The sequence below is a fragment of the Dipteris shenzhenensis genome, chromosome 28, assembly GCF_047967505.1.
Source record: "Dipteris shenzhenensis isolate YYH24624 ecotype China chromosome 28, Dip_SZ_1.0, whole genome shotgun sequence".
Lineage (NCBI taxonomy): Eukaryota > Viridiplantae > Streptophyta > Polypodiopsida > Gleicheniales > Dipteridaceae > Dipteris > Dipteris shenzhenensis.
Window position 1 is genome coordinate 33208140 of NC_141623.1, and position 16653 is coordinate 33224792.

At 43.3% G+C, this 16653-nt stretch overlaps 1 protein-coding gene across 1 annotated transcript; it reads right to left on the minus strand.

The window, feature by feature from the left end:
- Positions 1-834: 834 nt before the first annotated feature.
- LOC147883473 (uncharacterized) lies at positions 835-9422 on the minus strand. The gene is made up of 3 exons (XM_087399496.1): positions 9287-9422; positions 3153-3451; positions 835-3045 (listed from the first exon to the last, which is right to left on the minus strand). Exons 2-3 carry the CDS (start codon positions 3429-3431, stop codon positions 835-837), a joined length of 2490 nt encoding a protein of 829 aa, XP_087255622.1. The 5' UTR covers positions 3432-3451; positions 9287-9422.
- Positions 9423-16653: the final 7231 nt, after the last annotated feature.

Sequence of the window (16653 nt, forward strand, 5' to 3'; positions counted from 1 at the left end):
AGCTTTGCTCTTAGGGTTTCTTTCAAACGTAATAGAAGCCCCTTCATTGTAAAAAAATCAAAGAAACAGCAGGTGTACCCCTGTATGTTTGCATCAGGTTGCAACGGGCAGAAAAGGATGCCAGCTTGTAAGCCAACGTTATGCTTCCCTAGTCTTTTAGGGTGGGCAGCTCTTGCAAACTTGGACATTGGGGACATCCAGAAAACTGGATTTGGCACCATCTCAGAGTAATCAGATGCAATGAGAGATTGTTTAGGTGAATATGCCTTAAATTACATGTAATCATAATGTGTTACTTCATAAAAGCTTTCACATAGGGATCATCAAGATTCATTGTTTTGCAATGCCTTCTGAAAGAACTTTGGCAGTGGCAATTGGAAATTCATTTGTGGACATTTTGAGACAGGCTTCTCTACTTGTGTACTACTTGGGGATGTTCTGATGCTACCCTCTCAGATTGTAGGGGGTTACTCTGTGATGCCCTCAATGCTATCCTGATTTGTGTGCGGAAACCATATTGTTGTTATTCGTTTGTTTTGTGGTAGGAGTTGGTTCCTCTTGACAGATTAGTAGACCTTATGTTGTTCAGTCCTGAATATTTTTGGATCTCATTCTGTGTATTGCTCAGTTTTCTGGGGTAGTACAACTGTGGAATTGTCTCTCATGAAAGGAAAAAAACAAGAGGAATTCAGATGCCACACCGTTTATCAACTACTGTGTAAGAGCACAAATCAGAACCCACAAGTTACATTGAAGTGGTGAATTTTGCTACTCATACCAAAAAGACCTGAATGAATTGCAGCATGAGATTGAAAATTTTCAAGCATACTCCAATTAGCTTGATGGATTCTTCATCTTTGCTAGATAGGATCCAAATGTATATAAAAGAGGCTTTTTCTGCTTGCGTGCTATTTTAACCACGGTTTTGCTTCTTTGTTGAGTGGCATTTAGATTAAGGACATTTGCAAGAGATTCACTTTCAGGCATATGACTAAATGAAGAAGAATGACTGTCAAGGCTCCTCCTGTGATACTGCTGAGTAGCCACCACTATTTCTTTCTCCCTTCGCCTTCGTTCTCTCTCCCTCAATCTCTTCACTTCTTTCTCCACTGCTGATTTGGCACCTTCAGCCATTTCTGCCTTATGTAATGCCCTTTTTGCTGCAGTTTTAAGAGTCTCTATATCATCTGTGGCTATCACAAGTTTTCGCAATATCTCCTTTTCATTTTCTTTCACAATTTCAACTTGAGCCATAGCAGCAGCCACCCTCATGTTGGCAAGCTCCTTCGCTTCTTGCAATTTCCTTCTCAAGGAGTCATACTCATCTTGTGAGCTGGTGATTTCAGCACCAGACTCGACCTCTGAAGCCCTCTCTGACAGGGACTTGACAAGGTGAATTATAGCAGTATCAGAAGCTTTATCTGCATCTGTCCACTGCAAAGAACTCTGCAAGCTTTCAGCACTCTGCACAGAACCATTAGCTTGATGTGCATCACTCCACGTTGTTAATGCCTCTTTTTGCACAGCTTTTATTTCAGCCTTTGCTTCTATAGCTTCTGCGGCTTCTGCTGCTGTTGCTGCTGCTACCAGCTCTGCTCTGATCTTTGTAAACTCCTCACTCAAAGCCGTAGCTGCAGCTGTTGCATGGACCTCTCTCCCCTTCAAGCCTGTCATCTGTCTTTTTATGAGCTGTGATTCAGCACGAAGTGATTCCATTATAGCCAAAAGGGGAGCCCATGTCCCCGTTTCTCCTTCAAGGACCAATCTGATAGAAGCAGCATGGCTTTCCTCTCTTACAGTCGTCCCTTCAAGCTCTAACCTTAAGGCTTCCAAATTTGCAAGGGCCTCTACTGCGACTTGGGATACTTTGACTTCCCCTTCCTTTGCATTCCTTTTTTCTTCCCGTAGCGTTTCTAGTTCAGTCATAACTTCTGCAAGTTTGCACTCAAGCTCATTTTGCCTTTGACATCCATGATTTGGAACATCCAAATTTCTTCCTTCACCACTTGATGACGCCTTTGGTTCAGCCAGTTTTGTTTCCAGAAGAGAGACGCTTTTGCTGTTTGCTTCTACAAAAGTAAACTTCAATGGTACCAGAGACTCTGTTACACTGGTCCCTTTAAGCTTTAACTTTTGGGCTTCCAAATTTACAAAGGCCTCTACTGCGACATGGGCTGCTTTAACTTTACTCTCCATAACATTTCTTGTTTCTTGCCGTAGCCTTTCCCCTTTATTCATAACTGCTGCACATTTGCACTCAAGCTCGGTTTGCCTTTGAGATCCATGATTTGAAATATCCAAATATTTTCCTGCATCATATAATGATGCCTTTGATTCAGCCAATTTTGCTTCTACAAGAGAGACTTTTTCAACAGATAAATTTGCCTTTGCTTGTTTTACAGCATCATCTGTCAAATTTGCACAGGCCTCTACTGCAACATGGGCTGCTTTAACTTTACTCTCCATTGCATTACTTGTTTCTTCCCGCAGCCATTCCCCTTTATTCATAACTGCTGCAAGTTTGCACTCAAGCTCGTTTTGCCTTTGAGATCCATGATTTGAAACATCCAAATCTTTTCCTGCATCACCTGATGATGCCTTGGGTTCAGCCAATTTTGCTTCCAGAAGAGAAACTTTTTCAACAGACAAAGTCGCCTCATTCTGTGGTTTAATAGCAGCATCTTTTTCCTCGAAAGGAGCAAGAAGTTCTTGCTTCAAATCTCCTAGCTGGCATCTTACAATTTCCGGTTCAGTAAGTGCAGTCACATGCTTCTCTTTTGTAGCTTTTAACTTTGCCTGACTCTTTTCTGTATCTGTAGGACCTTGCTCAATCGTCCTTGTCTTCTCCGCATCTGCTCCAGAACTCTCACTTACACTTGCCTTAGAGACAAGAGTCTCTTTCAGCTCCTGAGTTGAGTATTTTCTTGCCTCTATTAGTTCATGTAAAACTTTATCTTTCTCCTTTTCTGCATTTTCCAGTTGTCCTCTTGCCTTCAGCAGCTCCACTTGTGCATGACATAATTCAGCATCCTTGGTGGCCCGCTTCTGCTGGCACCCCATCATGATTAGAGATAAAAGTAAACTAAGACAACCCACTTAAAACAACCAGCAAACGGCCATTAGAGAAATCCACAAAAAGCAATAAAAAATACCTCAGTAAATTTTGTTTTTCTCAGATCAGCCCCTCCTCCAAACAAACTCACAGCCTCTCGGACTGATTCAAATGGAAGGGTGGTGTCTATTTCTCCCTTTTCTTGCTTATCATCTGCCAGTTTGTCTCCCGTTTCAATGGCCCCCTTTCTTCGTTCAACTCTTCCTCCAAATAAACTCACTGCTGCCATTACTGATTTGAAAGGGAGGGTGGTGTCTATTTCTGCCCTTTCCTGCTTTTCATCTGATATTCTGACACTTGCCTGGTCTGATCTTTCCATGGCTCCCTTGTCAGAAATCTCTGCATGAAACTATTTACCAGTCAAAATTAAGGTCAATAGTGTCATCTAATTCCCTGAGTCTCAGCAGGACTATGCACCTTAGAGGGTAATGCACATGCCATGTCACATGCGAACATGGGCACTCTTTAAAGACAAAGACATGGCCTGATAGTAAAAATGAACATGAATTTGTGCGCCACAAGGTTATGGTGTCTAAATGCTCCTTCGTCTCAGAATCAAAATTTTATAGGAAAGGAAACTGGGGGAAACAGAAAACTGAAGAAAATCTCTGGATGCCAGTAACATGCCAAAACTTTTAAAAAATATATGCAAACTCATTATACAGAAAAAGCATAGGTATTAACTTATACAAGTACCCACCAGGTTCTAAAAAACCAACTACATCACTTCCAAGATTATTTATGGTGCAACATTCTGCAAACATAATATGGTGACCCAGCAACTGGCTTGGCAATCCCTGTGGCTTGCCTTACCATTTCAACCTTAAGCTAATGCAGTATTTGTGCATTAAAGTTTATGGTGTCTTACTACTCCTTTGTCTCAGAATAAAAAATTTATTGGAAAGGAAACCAGGGGAAACAGAAAGCTGAAGAAAATCTCTCGATGCCAATAACATGTCAAAACTTTTTTAAAATATATGCAAACTCATTATATAGAACAAAAGCATAGTTGTTCACTTATACAAGTACCCACCAGATTACCAAAAACCCAAAACATCATGCTTCAACAGTTCTCACTTGCAAGGTATCATTTAAAAAAGCAATATTCTGCAAACATGAGATGGTGACCCGGCATCTGGCTTGGCGATGCCTTTGGCTTGCTTTTCCATGTTAACCTTATGCTAATGCACTATAAAAGTGCACTGGCCATTTTTAACAGGATGATGTTTTGCAGTGTTTAAGAATCTCATCAGCAAATGTATTTTGTCTTTCTTGATGACATTCTGTCAAAAGATCACACTCACCATGAGCACCACCTCAGATAGGTCCTCCAACTCTTGAAGGATCATCAGCTTTACATCAATACCCAAGAAGTCCGGTTTATTTCTAGAAGCAGTACACTATCTCAGGTACATTATCAATCCCTCTGGTGCCCAGTTAGGCTCTGTGAGCATCAAGGATAATTGGGAGGTGCCCACAAACCCACAAGTTGGAGTGAGACAAAAAGAAGCCATCCACTTTCATCCAGAAGCACTTACACCCGTCAATTTTTAAAGGAATCTGTCCGATTAGACTCTATAAAGGTCACGGATATCTGGATTGGGAGGTGCCCACAAGTTAGAGTGAAGAAAAAAAGAAGCCCATCCACTTTAATCCAGAAGGACTTACACCCATCAATTTATTAAAGGAAGCAGTAATCACAGCCCCATGCTTGGCTGTGGGTCAATGGCATCAACCTTCAATGCAAGGACCAATTCCCATGAATATGGCATTGAATCAGCACTGGAGTAGCATGGTCACCCATAGCATTCCAAGAACGCAAGTTGACACTAGCCGAAAATGGGTAGTCTACATATGATAGAACACTTGTTGCTCTTGAAACATGGACACATTTCTTGTTTATGCCACAGGTCATAGGAAAAATTGATCACCAGGCATTGCGGTGGCTTCAGACCATGTCAGCCATTCAAGCCAAGTTGATGGGGCGAAACATTTCCGCAATGCTTGAGTACGTCCCAAGATCCAATAACATCATTGCAGATGCTCTTAGCACAAGGAGCATGGATAGATAGGCCCACACTTGAAGCATCCATTACAGTATGCTAAAGATGCATATGCAAGCCCAACAGTTGGAGGCTGTTCTCACTGGTAGCCCGTGCCATAGAAGAGCATCAGTATAGAGAAGCCTGAGAAAAATGGGATCATGCAGATAGGGAAGCCCGAGTAAACAAGACTGCACAGAGAGGGAACAAAACCATTCAAACAGGAAGTTGGACCAAGAGGCTGGAGAATCCAAAGACGAGCAGGACAAGGAAGCTCGAGATGCTAAAGATGAGCAAGATTGAGCATCGACCCTCTCTTTTCTCCAAGCCAGAGTAGCAGAGTCCACCCAACCAGTACCAACTTCCACAAAGTCATCATCTCCGGGGAAGCTCGATTAAAACAGGCATGATGAAACAAAAGCATGCATAGTGCATCCTCGTTTCCATGAACTTGACAAGGGAATCTGTCACTTGGTGACACAAGTGGCATACAGAGCACTACAACATAGGACACAGCCAAATATGTGTAACAGATAAGGAAGCTAACTCACTCTCTCTCTAGCCCATTATATTGATAGTGTAATATATTTCTTTTTTCCTTGTTGCAAACATCAGCCTTGGGTAGGGGCACCCCTTTTGTGGCCCCAACCTTAGCTTTCGTCGTATCTAATTTTTCCAGTCTCATAGACCCTTTGGTCTTTTGTAAACATTAATAAGCTTTCTTTCTTTCTTTCTTTTTCTATGTCCACCTACAAGAATGGATCCCCCTTCATGTATTGTTGCCCTTTCTCAGCAGCTGTCCATTTTCAGCCTTTGGGCAAACAGTTGTATTCAGCCTCTTGGCAAATTGTAAGAGAATGGTAAATAGTCTCTACAGAGGGGGAGGGTTTGCAACCCAATGTATTCATTCTAACACACCACAGACGCGAGCATGTGTTTCCCTCAGTTCAGTACACACTTTTGCATTCATAGATAGGTAACAGGCTATAGAGAGTTGCCCTTTACATTCTTATGGCATAGCTGCCTACATGGCAACCCTGCAGCCCATGCAGCAGACAGCAGGATCACAGGTCCACGTGTCTACCATGTGGCTTGTGCAGCTAGGTGTAGTAGGTACAACTGCAGGAATCTGTGGAGTCAGTAGAGGGCTGACATCAGCAATACAGTGGTTGACATAAGCAACTTCTAGCTCAGCAGTCTCACGTAGCAGGTTGGGTGAGGTCCAAGCAGTTTGTGGTTTATGCTAATCAGCTGGCCCACAGATCACATTCGGCTGAAATCAGTTATAAACACTGTATAAGGAGCCTTTACCTCTCTTTGCAGCTCCAGTGCAACCTGAGCAGCCTGACAGCCTCCAGAAGTTAAATTGAGCAACCAAAAGGGAGAGGGAGAAGAGAAGCAATGAGCCTCCCTCCATCTCCACCTACTTTGATAAAGATCCCCTTCATCCACAGTTGTCCTTTCACAGCCTTTGGGCAAATAGTCGTATTCATCCTATTTGCAATAGTAATAAGGACACTAAATACTACGTACGGAGGGGAAGGGGGGGGAGCGCATTTGCAACCCAACTTAGCTAAGGGATAATGCAAGAGAGGACTGTGGCACTCATCACCACAAGGAGCAACACCACCAAGAATATCCTTCCCTTCATCTTGAGCTCCAACTTGGGACTCTCTTTTACAGGATGGAGGCTTGCGAGAGAAAATCAAAGGGACGGAAACTCCAAGGCGAATCCCCTAGCCGCCTACAAATTGGTCGGCCATCCATCCACATTGATTAGGATTCTCTCTCTCTCTCTCTCTCTCTCTCTCTCTCTCGATCGCACGCGCCAGTTGGAAGTCTTTTATTACTGCTTCTAGTTTTGAATAGTAGCTGTTCCACTCACTTTTTTCGCTAGTAGGCTTTTTCGCCTTTGCAAAGGCCCTACTGTTCTTTCTATTATCTGCAGCGGTTTGATTGGGGATACTATCTGTTTGCAGGCATGACTTCAGATTCAGGTGGAAAAGAAGTTGAATGGCACTCCAAGCTATCCTACGTGGAAGTTCACAATGAAGATCCTATTCACTGGCAAAGGCTTGTCGAAAATTGTTGCAAGCACATCCACAAAGTCTATCACGGATACCAAGAGAATCAAAGAGTGAAAGATGAAGAACAGAAAATCAATGTCCATTCTCACTGAAAATATTAGATTTTAAGTTGGAACATTTTGCAAGACAACTTTGAGGTGAACAATACAGCAGGGTTTTGCAGCTCGAAGAACAGTTTCATTCTTTGAGAATGAATCACCTGACCAAGCTCAAAGAAATCAAGCCTCATTCTCTGAGGATGAGAAAATGAGATTCATTCTCCACTCTTCTCACCAAGCTCAAAGAAGTCACTGGGCAGTTTGCAACCATTGGTGAGAAAACAACTGACATATGTCAATAACTTAGAGCTCTTTGGCACATTTATACAAAGGGTTTATCTCCAACTTCAGCATGGCATCTCATGCCAGATGTCTATATGCAAGCGATGCTTGGCTTGCCCTACCCCTAGGTTCCTGCATGCTAACGATCGTGACATTGAGCTTCCTAGGTTCACAACCTCAGACTAAACAGGATGCACTGGTAATAGACACTCCATATCTAGGTTTTGTGCCTCATACTTGTCAACCTAGAGCAACAGAATCCTCTTGAAGAACTGCATCCAGTAGAAGCAGCGTACCAAACGTTCACCTTGGCCACAGTAGTTGACCTGTCTCTTGAGAACTCGGTATCAAGACCACAACCAGATCTTAATACTTCAGGCTTTGGATCTCAATTGTAATTTGATATAAATACTTCTTTCCCAACTTTGCCCGACTTTCATGCCTCTTGTGATGACAGGAACTTGAACAAAAAGATGCTCGTAACATCACTGGTGCAGGCACCCATGAAGATTCGTGCCGCCACTTCTGTTCCACCTGAACAGGCACAAGCCCCAAAGGGGAGGCACGCCACTCAAACACTTGTCAAAACAAAATCATATCACGCAGGATGAGCTCAAGCACATCATACAATTGATTTGCCAACCGATATAAGCGTGGAGCTGGAACTGGAAGGTCTGGTGGGGAACCTGACACTAGATCGTGCAAGGATGAAATAACTACTGGTATACAATATGGATATATGTGGATGAAATAACTACTGTACATTCCCACCAGGTGGAGCACGTATGTAAGTAATTTAAGTCAAAAAGTTGGATCTACTACTGAAGGTGCAATTTCTGGCGCTGGTCCCAGTTCTGGCTCTGGAAGTGGTCCATTTCCCTGTTCTCCATATCTCCTTCCTCACCCTCCACATCCTAAGCTCAGACTCACCCACTCAAGGTGATCCTGCCCTGCCACCTCACCGTCTTCTCTATATCCTGACGCGACACAAGAAGATAACATTGAAACCTGGACGCTGAGGGAATCATGAATCAACGCCTCTATATCCAGACTCCCTGTATCCATGGAATCTCCACGGTAAATAAATTGTGGATATTTATACACGTTTCTCGCAAAGCAAGTGATTGGAACCCCTTCCCAATGTTCAAAGCTGTACTTCAGATGGAGAGAACTCTAGCGTGTGAAAGCAACTCACGTCTGGTCTGGCTTTGATACCGCCTCGTTAGTTTGAAAATCAGAATTTGCGAATTGGGTTTATTTGCGGCTCTCTTGACAGGTAGCATAGCGTTGAGAGATTTGCTAGGTCACAACTTTCATCACATGAGTAGCAGAGTTGGCAGACCGCTGGCCCACTCCATATCTGCGAAATTTCAAATATCCCATTTTTCTCTATTTCAACGCTTAACTGTGGGTGCATCCGTGTGCATTTTATGGGTTTCAACCCTCGCTTTCAACGATCCCTTTCAGCTTCAATATAATTATTAGAGGATTTGGGTTATCGTTGTCCATTACAACGGCGCTACCAGTCTTGTTTTCGAGCTGCAGGCTGCTCCTGTATTTGCCTGCCGATTTAGGCTAATGACTTATGATGAACCACCTGAGCCAATGGAAGTCAGCGCCCCTTCACGCAGCAGGGCAGACCAGGACTGACAATCGAAAGAGACATCTTTGAATCTAAATAACAGTGATAATTAGAATCACAGTGAAGAAGGTGAAAAGCGCAACCTGGGAAAAGCTGCAGTTCCAAGAAGAGACTACTCAATGAATTCTTCCGCTTGGTTCGCAGCCCATAAACCAAAGTACAGTGACCAACGAGGCTTGGATCGAGGAGAGCTCAGAGGAGAAGATCCATGACAGAGGCTCTACGAAACCGAGTTGATAAAAACGGTGCATGCAAGTTCCGATTCCGAAAGAGAAGAGAGAGAACGCATTGTGTAGGTGAGGAGATGGATCAAATGGATGAATTCAAAGCTTCCTGATGCGGGAAACTGCAGCCATAAAATCAAGTTCGGGGTGTGTATGGAGACACAAATCGGGGATGGGAATGATGACAAATTTCTCGAGGGAATGGAGGCGAGCTACAAGGTGGGAGTGAAGAGATCGATGCTGCCAGCGAAGGGAAGGTGCCGGCCTTGAGGGTGTCGAAAAATTTGCTGGCAATCCACGAAGGTTGTTGCAAACACGCCATGCTCATCGTCAACAGCTGGAACAACGTCCAACAGAAACGACAGAATTGATCTATCTGTGAACAAATAGAGATGAAAGCTGTCGTTCTTCGTTTGTTTTGGAGTTCCTGAGGTGCTGCCTGCATGCGACGATTCATCAACTTCGCCACCCTCATACACAACAACATCCGCTTTGTTAGCCGGGTTTTCACATCCCCGCGTGACCGCCTTTGTCGATATTTTGCGCCACCCACATGGTGCCCGAACCTTCGAGTGTTTTTCACATAGGCGCACTCGGCTCCCCAACAGATCCTAGTTACCAAGAAAACCCCGGGCGGCCTCCCCACACCGCCTGAGGGCCCAAAGTCAACGTTGAATCAGAGGCCCACCTGACCTACCAATGGACCAACTGCTCTGGTGAAACAAGTGTGGCACATTCACTATCTATTGGAAAAGTCATCCGCCTATTTGTGAAATGCTCGATGGACGAACACTTTGCAACAAGGCGGACATCACTTTTGGGGGGACTCAACCGCCCGCAACCTCCCATACTGTAGGATTGAAATCTCGATCGAATAGGAGAGATGAATATAGTGCAGGCTTGACATCTCCGTGGAGTATGTCCCCATAACATTGAATATCCTGTATCCTTGCAATCTCGGTCGAGTAGGCACCCACGTTGAGCTTCATTCAATTAGCACGAGCGGAAGTGGAGGGTTGAAAGTGCAATGGCAAAAAATTAAGGCCAATTAACCAGTGGCAGTGGCGGTGGTTTTGGAACGTTCGTTCTGGAACCTTCAAGCCTCTCGAGTGGCTATATAGAGGGGGGGGGGGCTGGAGAGGGGGGAAGAGTGGGAGAGTGGGGTGGTTGAGTTGAGGGAGAGGAGAGTGAGGGAGAGAGGCAGGGGAGGAGGCAGAGAGGGGGAGGGAATGGGACAAAGCGAGGGCAGAGAAAGGTGGTTAGGGTGGAGAGGAGGTCGATTAATCAAGTAGGAGCTTGGATTAATTGCGAGTGAGGGGGAGTACTCACACAAATTAATCGAATTAAATAGTTCCCCATGATCTTGGTCGAATGGGGTGAAAAAAGCAGGGGCTAAAGTGTATGTGAGCGTGTTATTTCTTTTGGGAATAAAGTGTGTATCTTTCTAATTTTGTGGAGCTTTTGATTTTGTAAGTGTGCTTTTCAAGCATGTGTGCTCTGTGATTTGGTAGCAAGGCAAACATGATAAGGAATTAGGATATGGGGGTGTTGTTTTTTAGGGAATAAAATATGTATGTTCCTCTGATTTGAAATATTTTGAAAGTGCTTGCTCTAGGCATGGGTGGTGTGTGAGTGTTTCTTTTGTTGGGTGTAATTCTAAAATATATATAGTGTGCACTTTGGATTACTTCTGTAAGGATTTGTTCGAGGGACATGCAAAAAAATGCAGAGATGAGAACGCAATGAAATTTAGATATGACATTGTTACGGATATGTTAGAGATTTGTTTCGGCTTTGGCTTAATCAAATGTGGTGAAGCTCTCTATATTTAAGAAGTGTCTTTGCTATTTGGACTCTATGATGTTATTGTATGGCTTTGGAATTACTTGCATGTGTTGATTTAATGAGTTTTCCTTTATAATGGATTGTTAAACTTTGTGGTGGCCTCTTTTTTAATTTCCATCCTCTTTCATCAAGGTTTTAATACTATGGCAACAATGAATTCAATTCAAGGTGGGTGGGAAATTAAAGCATTGAGGTGCCGGATTCAGGGCCTATCTAGCAAGACATAGTATAGGGAGCAGATTTATTTCCAAGAGGGTCTATTTGTGGGCCATTTGGGGAAGGTGTCGATACATATTTGTAACCTTTGCGAGGGCTTTGGGAAAACTGCAAGGAGTGCACATGGCTCTATCTTGGGCCATGAGATATAAGGTGCAAGGTTTAATAAATTTGAGGTATCCTTATGTAAAAGAGAGGGAATATATCATTTTTGTAATGTGAGGATTGAAAACTTTTGGATTGCTACTAAAACTCTTGAATGGGAGAAAGGAGATTCAGCTTTGACATTGAAGGTGATGGGGAGCAAGTCATCACATTGTTGCCAACATGCAAAATCTAATTGACATTCTTCGAAAATAAATCGATTGCTGAGTTGTTGCAAAGCACTGAACCATATCTACTTGGTTCAATTGTTGTCGTGGTGTTGAAGGATGCTAAAACACATGAATATGAGAAATTCCCAAGCTATAATCTCAAAGTTACCGATGGCATGGGAATAGACGCTGTGTTCAATTGTGAGTACTCTTTTTGCTATCACGATGTTAATATTTGGAATTGAATGCATCAACCATACTGATGTAAGTATCTTTCTTTTTCTCTTTTCTCCCCCCTCCCCCCCCCCCAAAAAAAAGAGGGTTATATTATATTATCAGAAAAGTTATATACAACTGTGCGTTATCAACAGAAAAGCTTTCTGTGATAGGCAGCAAACAAACTATCAATGCAAAGAGATGTGAGTACAAACAAGTAGTCCTCAGGCAGGGATATAACAAAACATGATCTGGCATAGCAAGATGGTACACATCTATTCCACTTCTTCTTTGACTTCAGCAGAAACTAACAGAGAGGCATTAGGAGTTGTAAGAACGGCCATAGGAGTTGGTGTAGGGGCAATGGGGTTGCACATTCTTTCCCTGAATTCTTCAGCAGTGAGTGCTTCTCGGCGAACCTTGTATGAAATGCTGGAAGGAGGAGAAATGATCTGATTCAGTGATGCAGTAGTGACATTTGGGCTAGCAGTAGAAGGAGGTGGTCATGACACTAGAGGAATCGAGGAGGGGGGGGAGGAGTCGGCAAGAAAGAGGGGGCTAGGGCGCCACTGTTCTACAGGAACTCTTCTTTTTCGTCTTCTAGAAGCTCAACCAGTGCCTTGGCTTGGTCCAACAGTTTGAATTCTTCATTTGCAAGTTTCTCTTCAACCTTGAAGTAGTCTTGGGCTTGAGTGTGTAGAAGGCCGAGCTTTTTGACGTTAGCTCTTTGTTCTTGTGGTCATGCATAATGATTCAAAAACACTTTCAGTATCCATTAGAACATTATTAAATAGGTTATTGCATCTCTAAAGCCAAATTGACCAAAGCGCTGAGGCTCTGATGACGTTCCAATTTTGTGGAGCCCTGTTAGGAGAGTCTCCAAGTAGAATGACCGAGTAGCTAAAAGGGAAGGGAGCAATGCGTCGGTGTATCAAATCCCATAGTTCACTGGAGTAGGAACAATTGAGGAACAAGTGTGGGATATCCTCTCTCGCTCTGTTGCATCGTTTACACCAACCATTCCCATGATCGATCTTTTGGGCTCAAACTGCAGTCTAGATACCTCGATGTAGGATGAGCCAACGAAGGCACGATTGCTTTTCAAAGATCTCTTGGTCCCATACTTTAGAGAATCTGAGAGACCATTTGTTGTTGTCGTCTCTCTGGTACCATGCTTTGTTAAGTCTAGCTATCATCTCCTCCTGTCCATCATTTATGATCGGGACCAGAGAAAGATTTTGTTGGCCGAACCATCTAAATTATCTCATCTCACAGAAGATAGTTGACCACCTAGCCAGGGGAGGTTTTCTCTGGCCCAAAGAGCTTGCCGTTCCTTTATTAGGGGAAGGTCAAATTCAGTTAGTTTGTGTGATACCAGTAGGAAATTATCATTGTGCCACTTACCTTGAGCATGGCTCCATAGATCTCCCTAGACTTTGACCCCTCTCTTGCTTAGTTTGAGAGCTGCTTTAAGTTGGTCCTCTTGTAGCGGTTGGGCGCTAAACAGGATCGAGAACCAAATTGAATCTTAGGTGTAGAATGTGCCTATTTTCCTTGTAAAACCCTTCCATTTTAAAAAAGGTCACATACTTTCCCAGGCTCTCCACATCCCTTTCCAAAGCTCTGACCCTTTCGTGAAACATCTTTCTTGCCCAAAAAGGAGGGATCCTAGAGGAATCTCTTTCTAGTGCCTGCATTGGTCACGTTTGACATTCCTCACATTCTTCAAAAGCAAAGAATCCCAAACTAAATCTGGGTTTTGGTAGGCTTTTAGGATCCATTGAGCCATGAATCTTGCTGATGGTTTTTTGACATCTACCGCTCCTAGAGCCCCTTCCATCTTTGGCAAAGTACAAAAATTCCATCTAACCTTGGTGCTTCTGTTGTGCTCTAAGGAGCCCCCCCATAAAAAGGTTCAAAACAATTTGTTGAGTTGGTCGAACTATTTTTTTGTAGGGAACCAACGAGCTATGACAACAGTATGGACGAGTAAATGTAGTGATTTAGCACAAACTTTCTCCTGGCTAGTGAAGGTTGTAGCCCTTGCCATCTGTTGATTTTGCTCCTGATCTTGTCAATTACCTAGTCCCATATGTCTTTGTTTGTGCATCTAAAACCCATTAGGATCCCGAGGAGACAAAAGATCTCACCCTCCTTAAGGATGTTACATCTTTTATTTATGAGAATTTGGGGGGGAGCTGCCCTAGTTCCGAAGGATTTGGCATCATTGCTCGATGTAAGATTCGTGTTGCCTCTGAATCGCTGGCATACTATTTATACTCTGTTTCCCACCTATATACCTCTGATGTTCCCATTGTTTTCTTCCTCCTTGATAAGCGAACCAAGAACATCTGCGGCAATGGTGAAGAGGAGAGGCGCTAAGGGGCAACCTTGTCTAATACATCTTTTAAGCGTAAAAGAGGAGGAGATAGATCTGCTAACTTCCACCTTGGCATTGGCCTGGTTCAACAGAGTGTCAATGGACGATATAAACCCATGACCTGCACCCATGTCTTGGAGGGAGGACAGAACAAATCCCCACTCCATTCTATTGTAGGGTTTAACAAAGTCTATTTTTAGAAAACAAATACCCTGGTTTGTTTCTCCAGTCCTTCCCAAAGAGTTAAAATGTCCTCTAGGATGTGTCTGCCTTGGATGAAACCTTTTTTGTTCTTCCCTTATCCAATCTTTCATTTTGAATTTGAGTCTGATGGCTAAAGCTTTAGCAAAGATTTTACTCGTGTTGATACGTGAGTCGAGGAAACCTTTTGACTTGGACTCTTGCAAAAGGAGGCGGAGGCGCAGGCCCACTATGTCCCAAAAAACTTGGTAAAATTCGATTGGAAGTCCATCTTCACCAAGAGTTTTTCCCCTTGCCATGGCAGTGACTGCACCTTTTAATTCTTCAATGGAGAGTTCCTTGTCTAGAAAAATGGAGTCAAATCTTTAGATAGTGCTCCTTCTAGCCAGCCAACATTTTTCTCTTGTGCTGAGCTTATCTGTGGAAAGGGTTTTGGGTTCCCCAAGAATCCTCTGGAAGTGCTTCAATGCCACAATTTGACCAATCTCTTTCGGATCTTGCATTAGCCATCCTTCGTGTAATAGAGTATCTATCGATTCTTGAGCCTAATTTTTCCTAAGGTTTCTAAACATGTCGTCATTTGGTCTGTCACCTTTCCCTACCCACCATTCTCTTGTGAACACTTTGGATTGTACTGTCTCAATGCTTGCTTCTATACTGGCTCTGTCTTTGAAAGCTTTGAGTCTTTCCTGTCCGTGAGTTGTTGTGTCCTCCTCCAGAAGCTTGATTTGATCTTCAACTATTCCTCATCTGGTAGCTCTAGCGATATCCGCTCGCTTCTTGATGGCCTTGAGGAAAGTACATGTTCTTTTTGTAGCCCTAACCCACTTTTCAGTTGTAGTGGCTGTGCCATCAAATACTTTTTCCTAGATCCTGACTACCTTTTGTTGGACATAAGGAAGATGAAAGAAGAAGGGGTTTGGTTTGAACCAAGATTTACTTCTCTTTCCTTAACTTTTGTCTAGAGTAATCAGGATTGGCTTGTGGTCTGAAAAGGGAAGAGAAGTAAGAGCTAAGCTCTTGGTACATAAGGCTGCGTCAGCGATGTCTCTTGAATAGTACATCCTGTCTATACTTCCTTTCCTGTGGAGAGATCCCGGCTGATTGTTGGTCCAAGTGAAAGAGGTGTCTTTAGAGATGTCAATGAGCACCACAAAATCTTTGAGGGTAGTCCAGGAAGAGAGTTCCCTGCCTCTTAGTGTGTTACCTATGCCATTCCATCTATCCCTGTAGGATTCTACCATGTTGAAATCACCTAGTAAGATAACATTGTTTTGAAGGATCTTCCCCTCCCAAAGAAGAGCTCAATATCTCGTGGCGTTAGGGGCATAAATGGAAAATATCTGACATCGAAGTTGAGGGTGAGACAAGTCAACTCCAATCCTGGCTACCTCAAAAAGGGGTAGAGGGTGCGTGACTGCCTTGGCAAGGTGACCAGCGACACCTAAGATGGCTCCACCTCTCCCTTCTTTGTGGGTGGTATAGAACCACTGCCTCTTATCAATTTGGTTGAGCTGCCAACGTAGCTTATCCCCAAAAACTTTGACCTCTTGAAGTGCTAAAAAATTAGGTCTCAAGCATGACGTTTTTAACCACCTTTTAAGGATGACGTGCTTGAGGTCGTTTGTTAAGCCCTGAACATTGATGCTAAGAAAGGAAAAGTTGTCTTGCATCATTGAGGAGTGTTTTTGTTTCTCTTCTTCTTGAAGCTTACTAGACTATTTTAGGGAGAAAGAGTGAAGCCTCTCGACATCCTCCTTTTCTCCCTTTCAATTGAACTGAGTTCCTTTCCCCTATCATTTACCTCATCCTTTTCCTTCACTAACCTTGTTGCTTTTATGCGTTTGACAACTGTGAAGGGAGGACCCTCTTTGTCAATTGACTCTTGTTTTTGTGCTCCAATTGTGCCTCGAAGTCTTGGGTGGCGACGAAAAATTCTTTCTCAATAGAACTATCTTCCATCTGATCTTCCCTTTCAGTAGTGACCTCTTTACCTTTCCCTTTCGGCTCTCCTTGGGTTCTCAACAATTAACTTGCTCTGAGCCTCCTTCCGT

Bases quoted from the DNA above. Each gene is read 5' to 3' on its own strand.
- LOC147883473 (XM_087399496.1), bottom strand. From the start codon at position 3,431: ATGGAAAGATCAGACCAGGCAAGTGTCAGAATATCAGATGAAAAGCAG. The intron at 3,046-3,152 runs GTATTTTTTATT...GGGTGCCAGCAG, and splicing joins GAAAAACAAAATTTACTGAG to AAGCGGGCCACCAAGGATGC.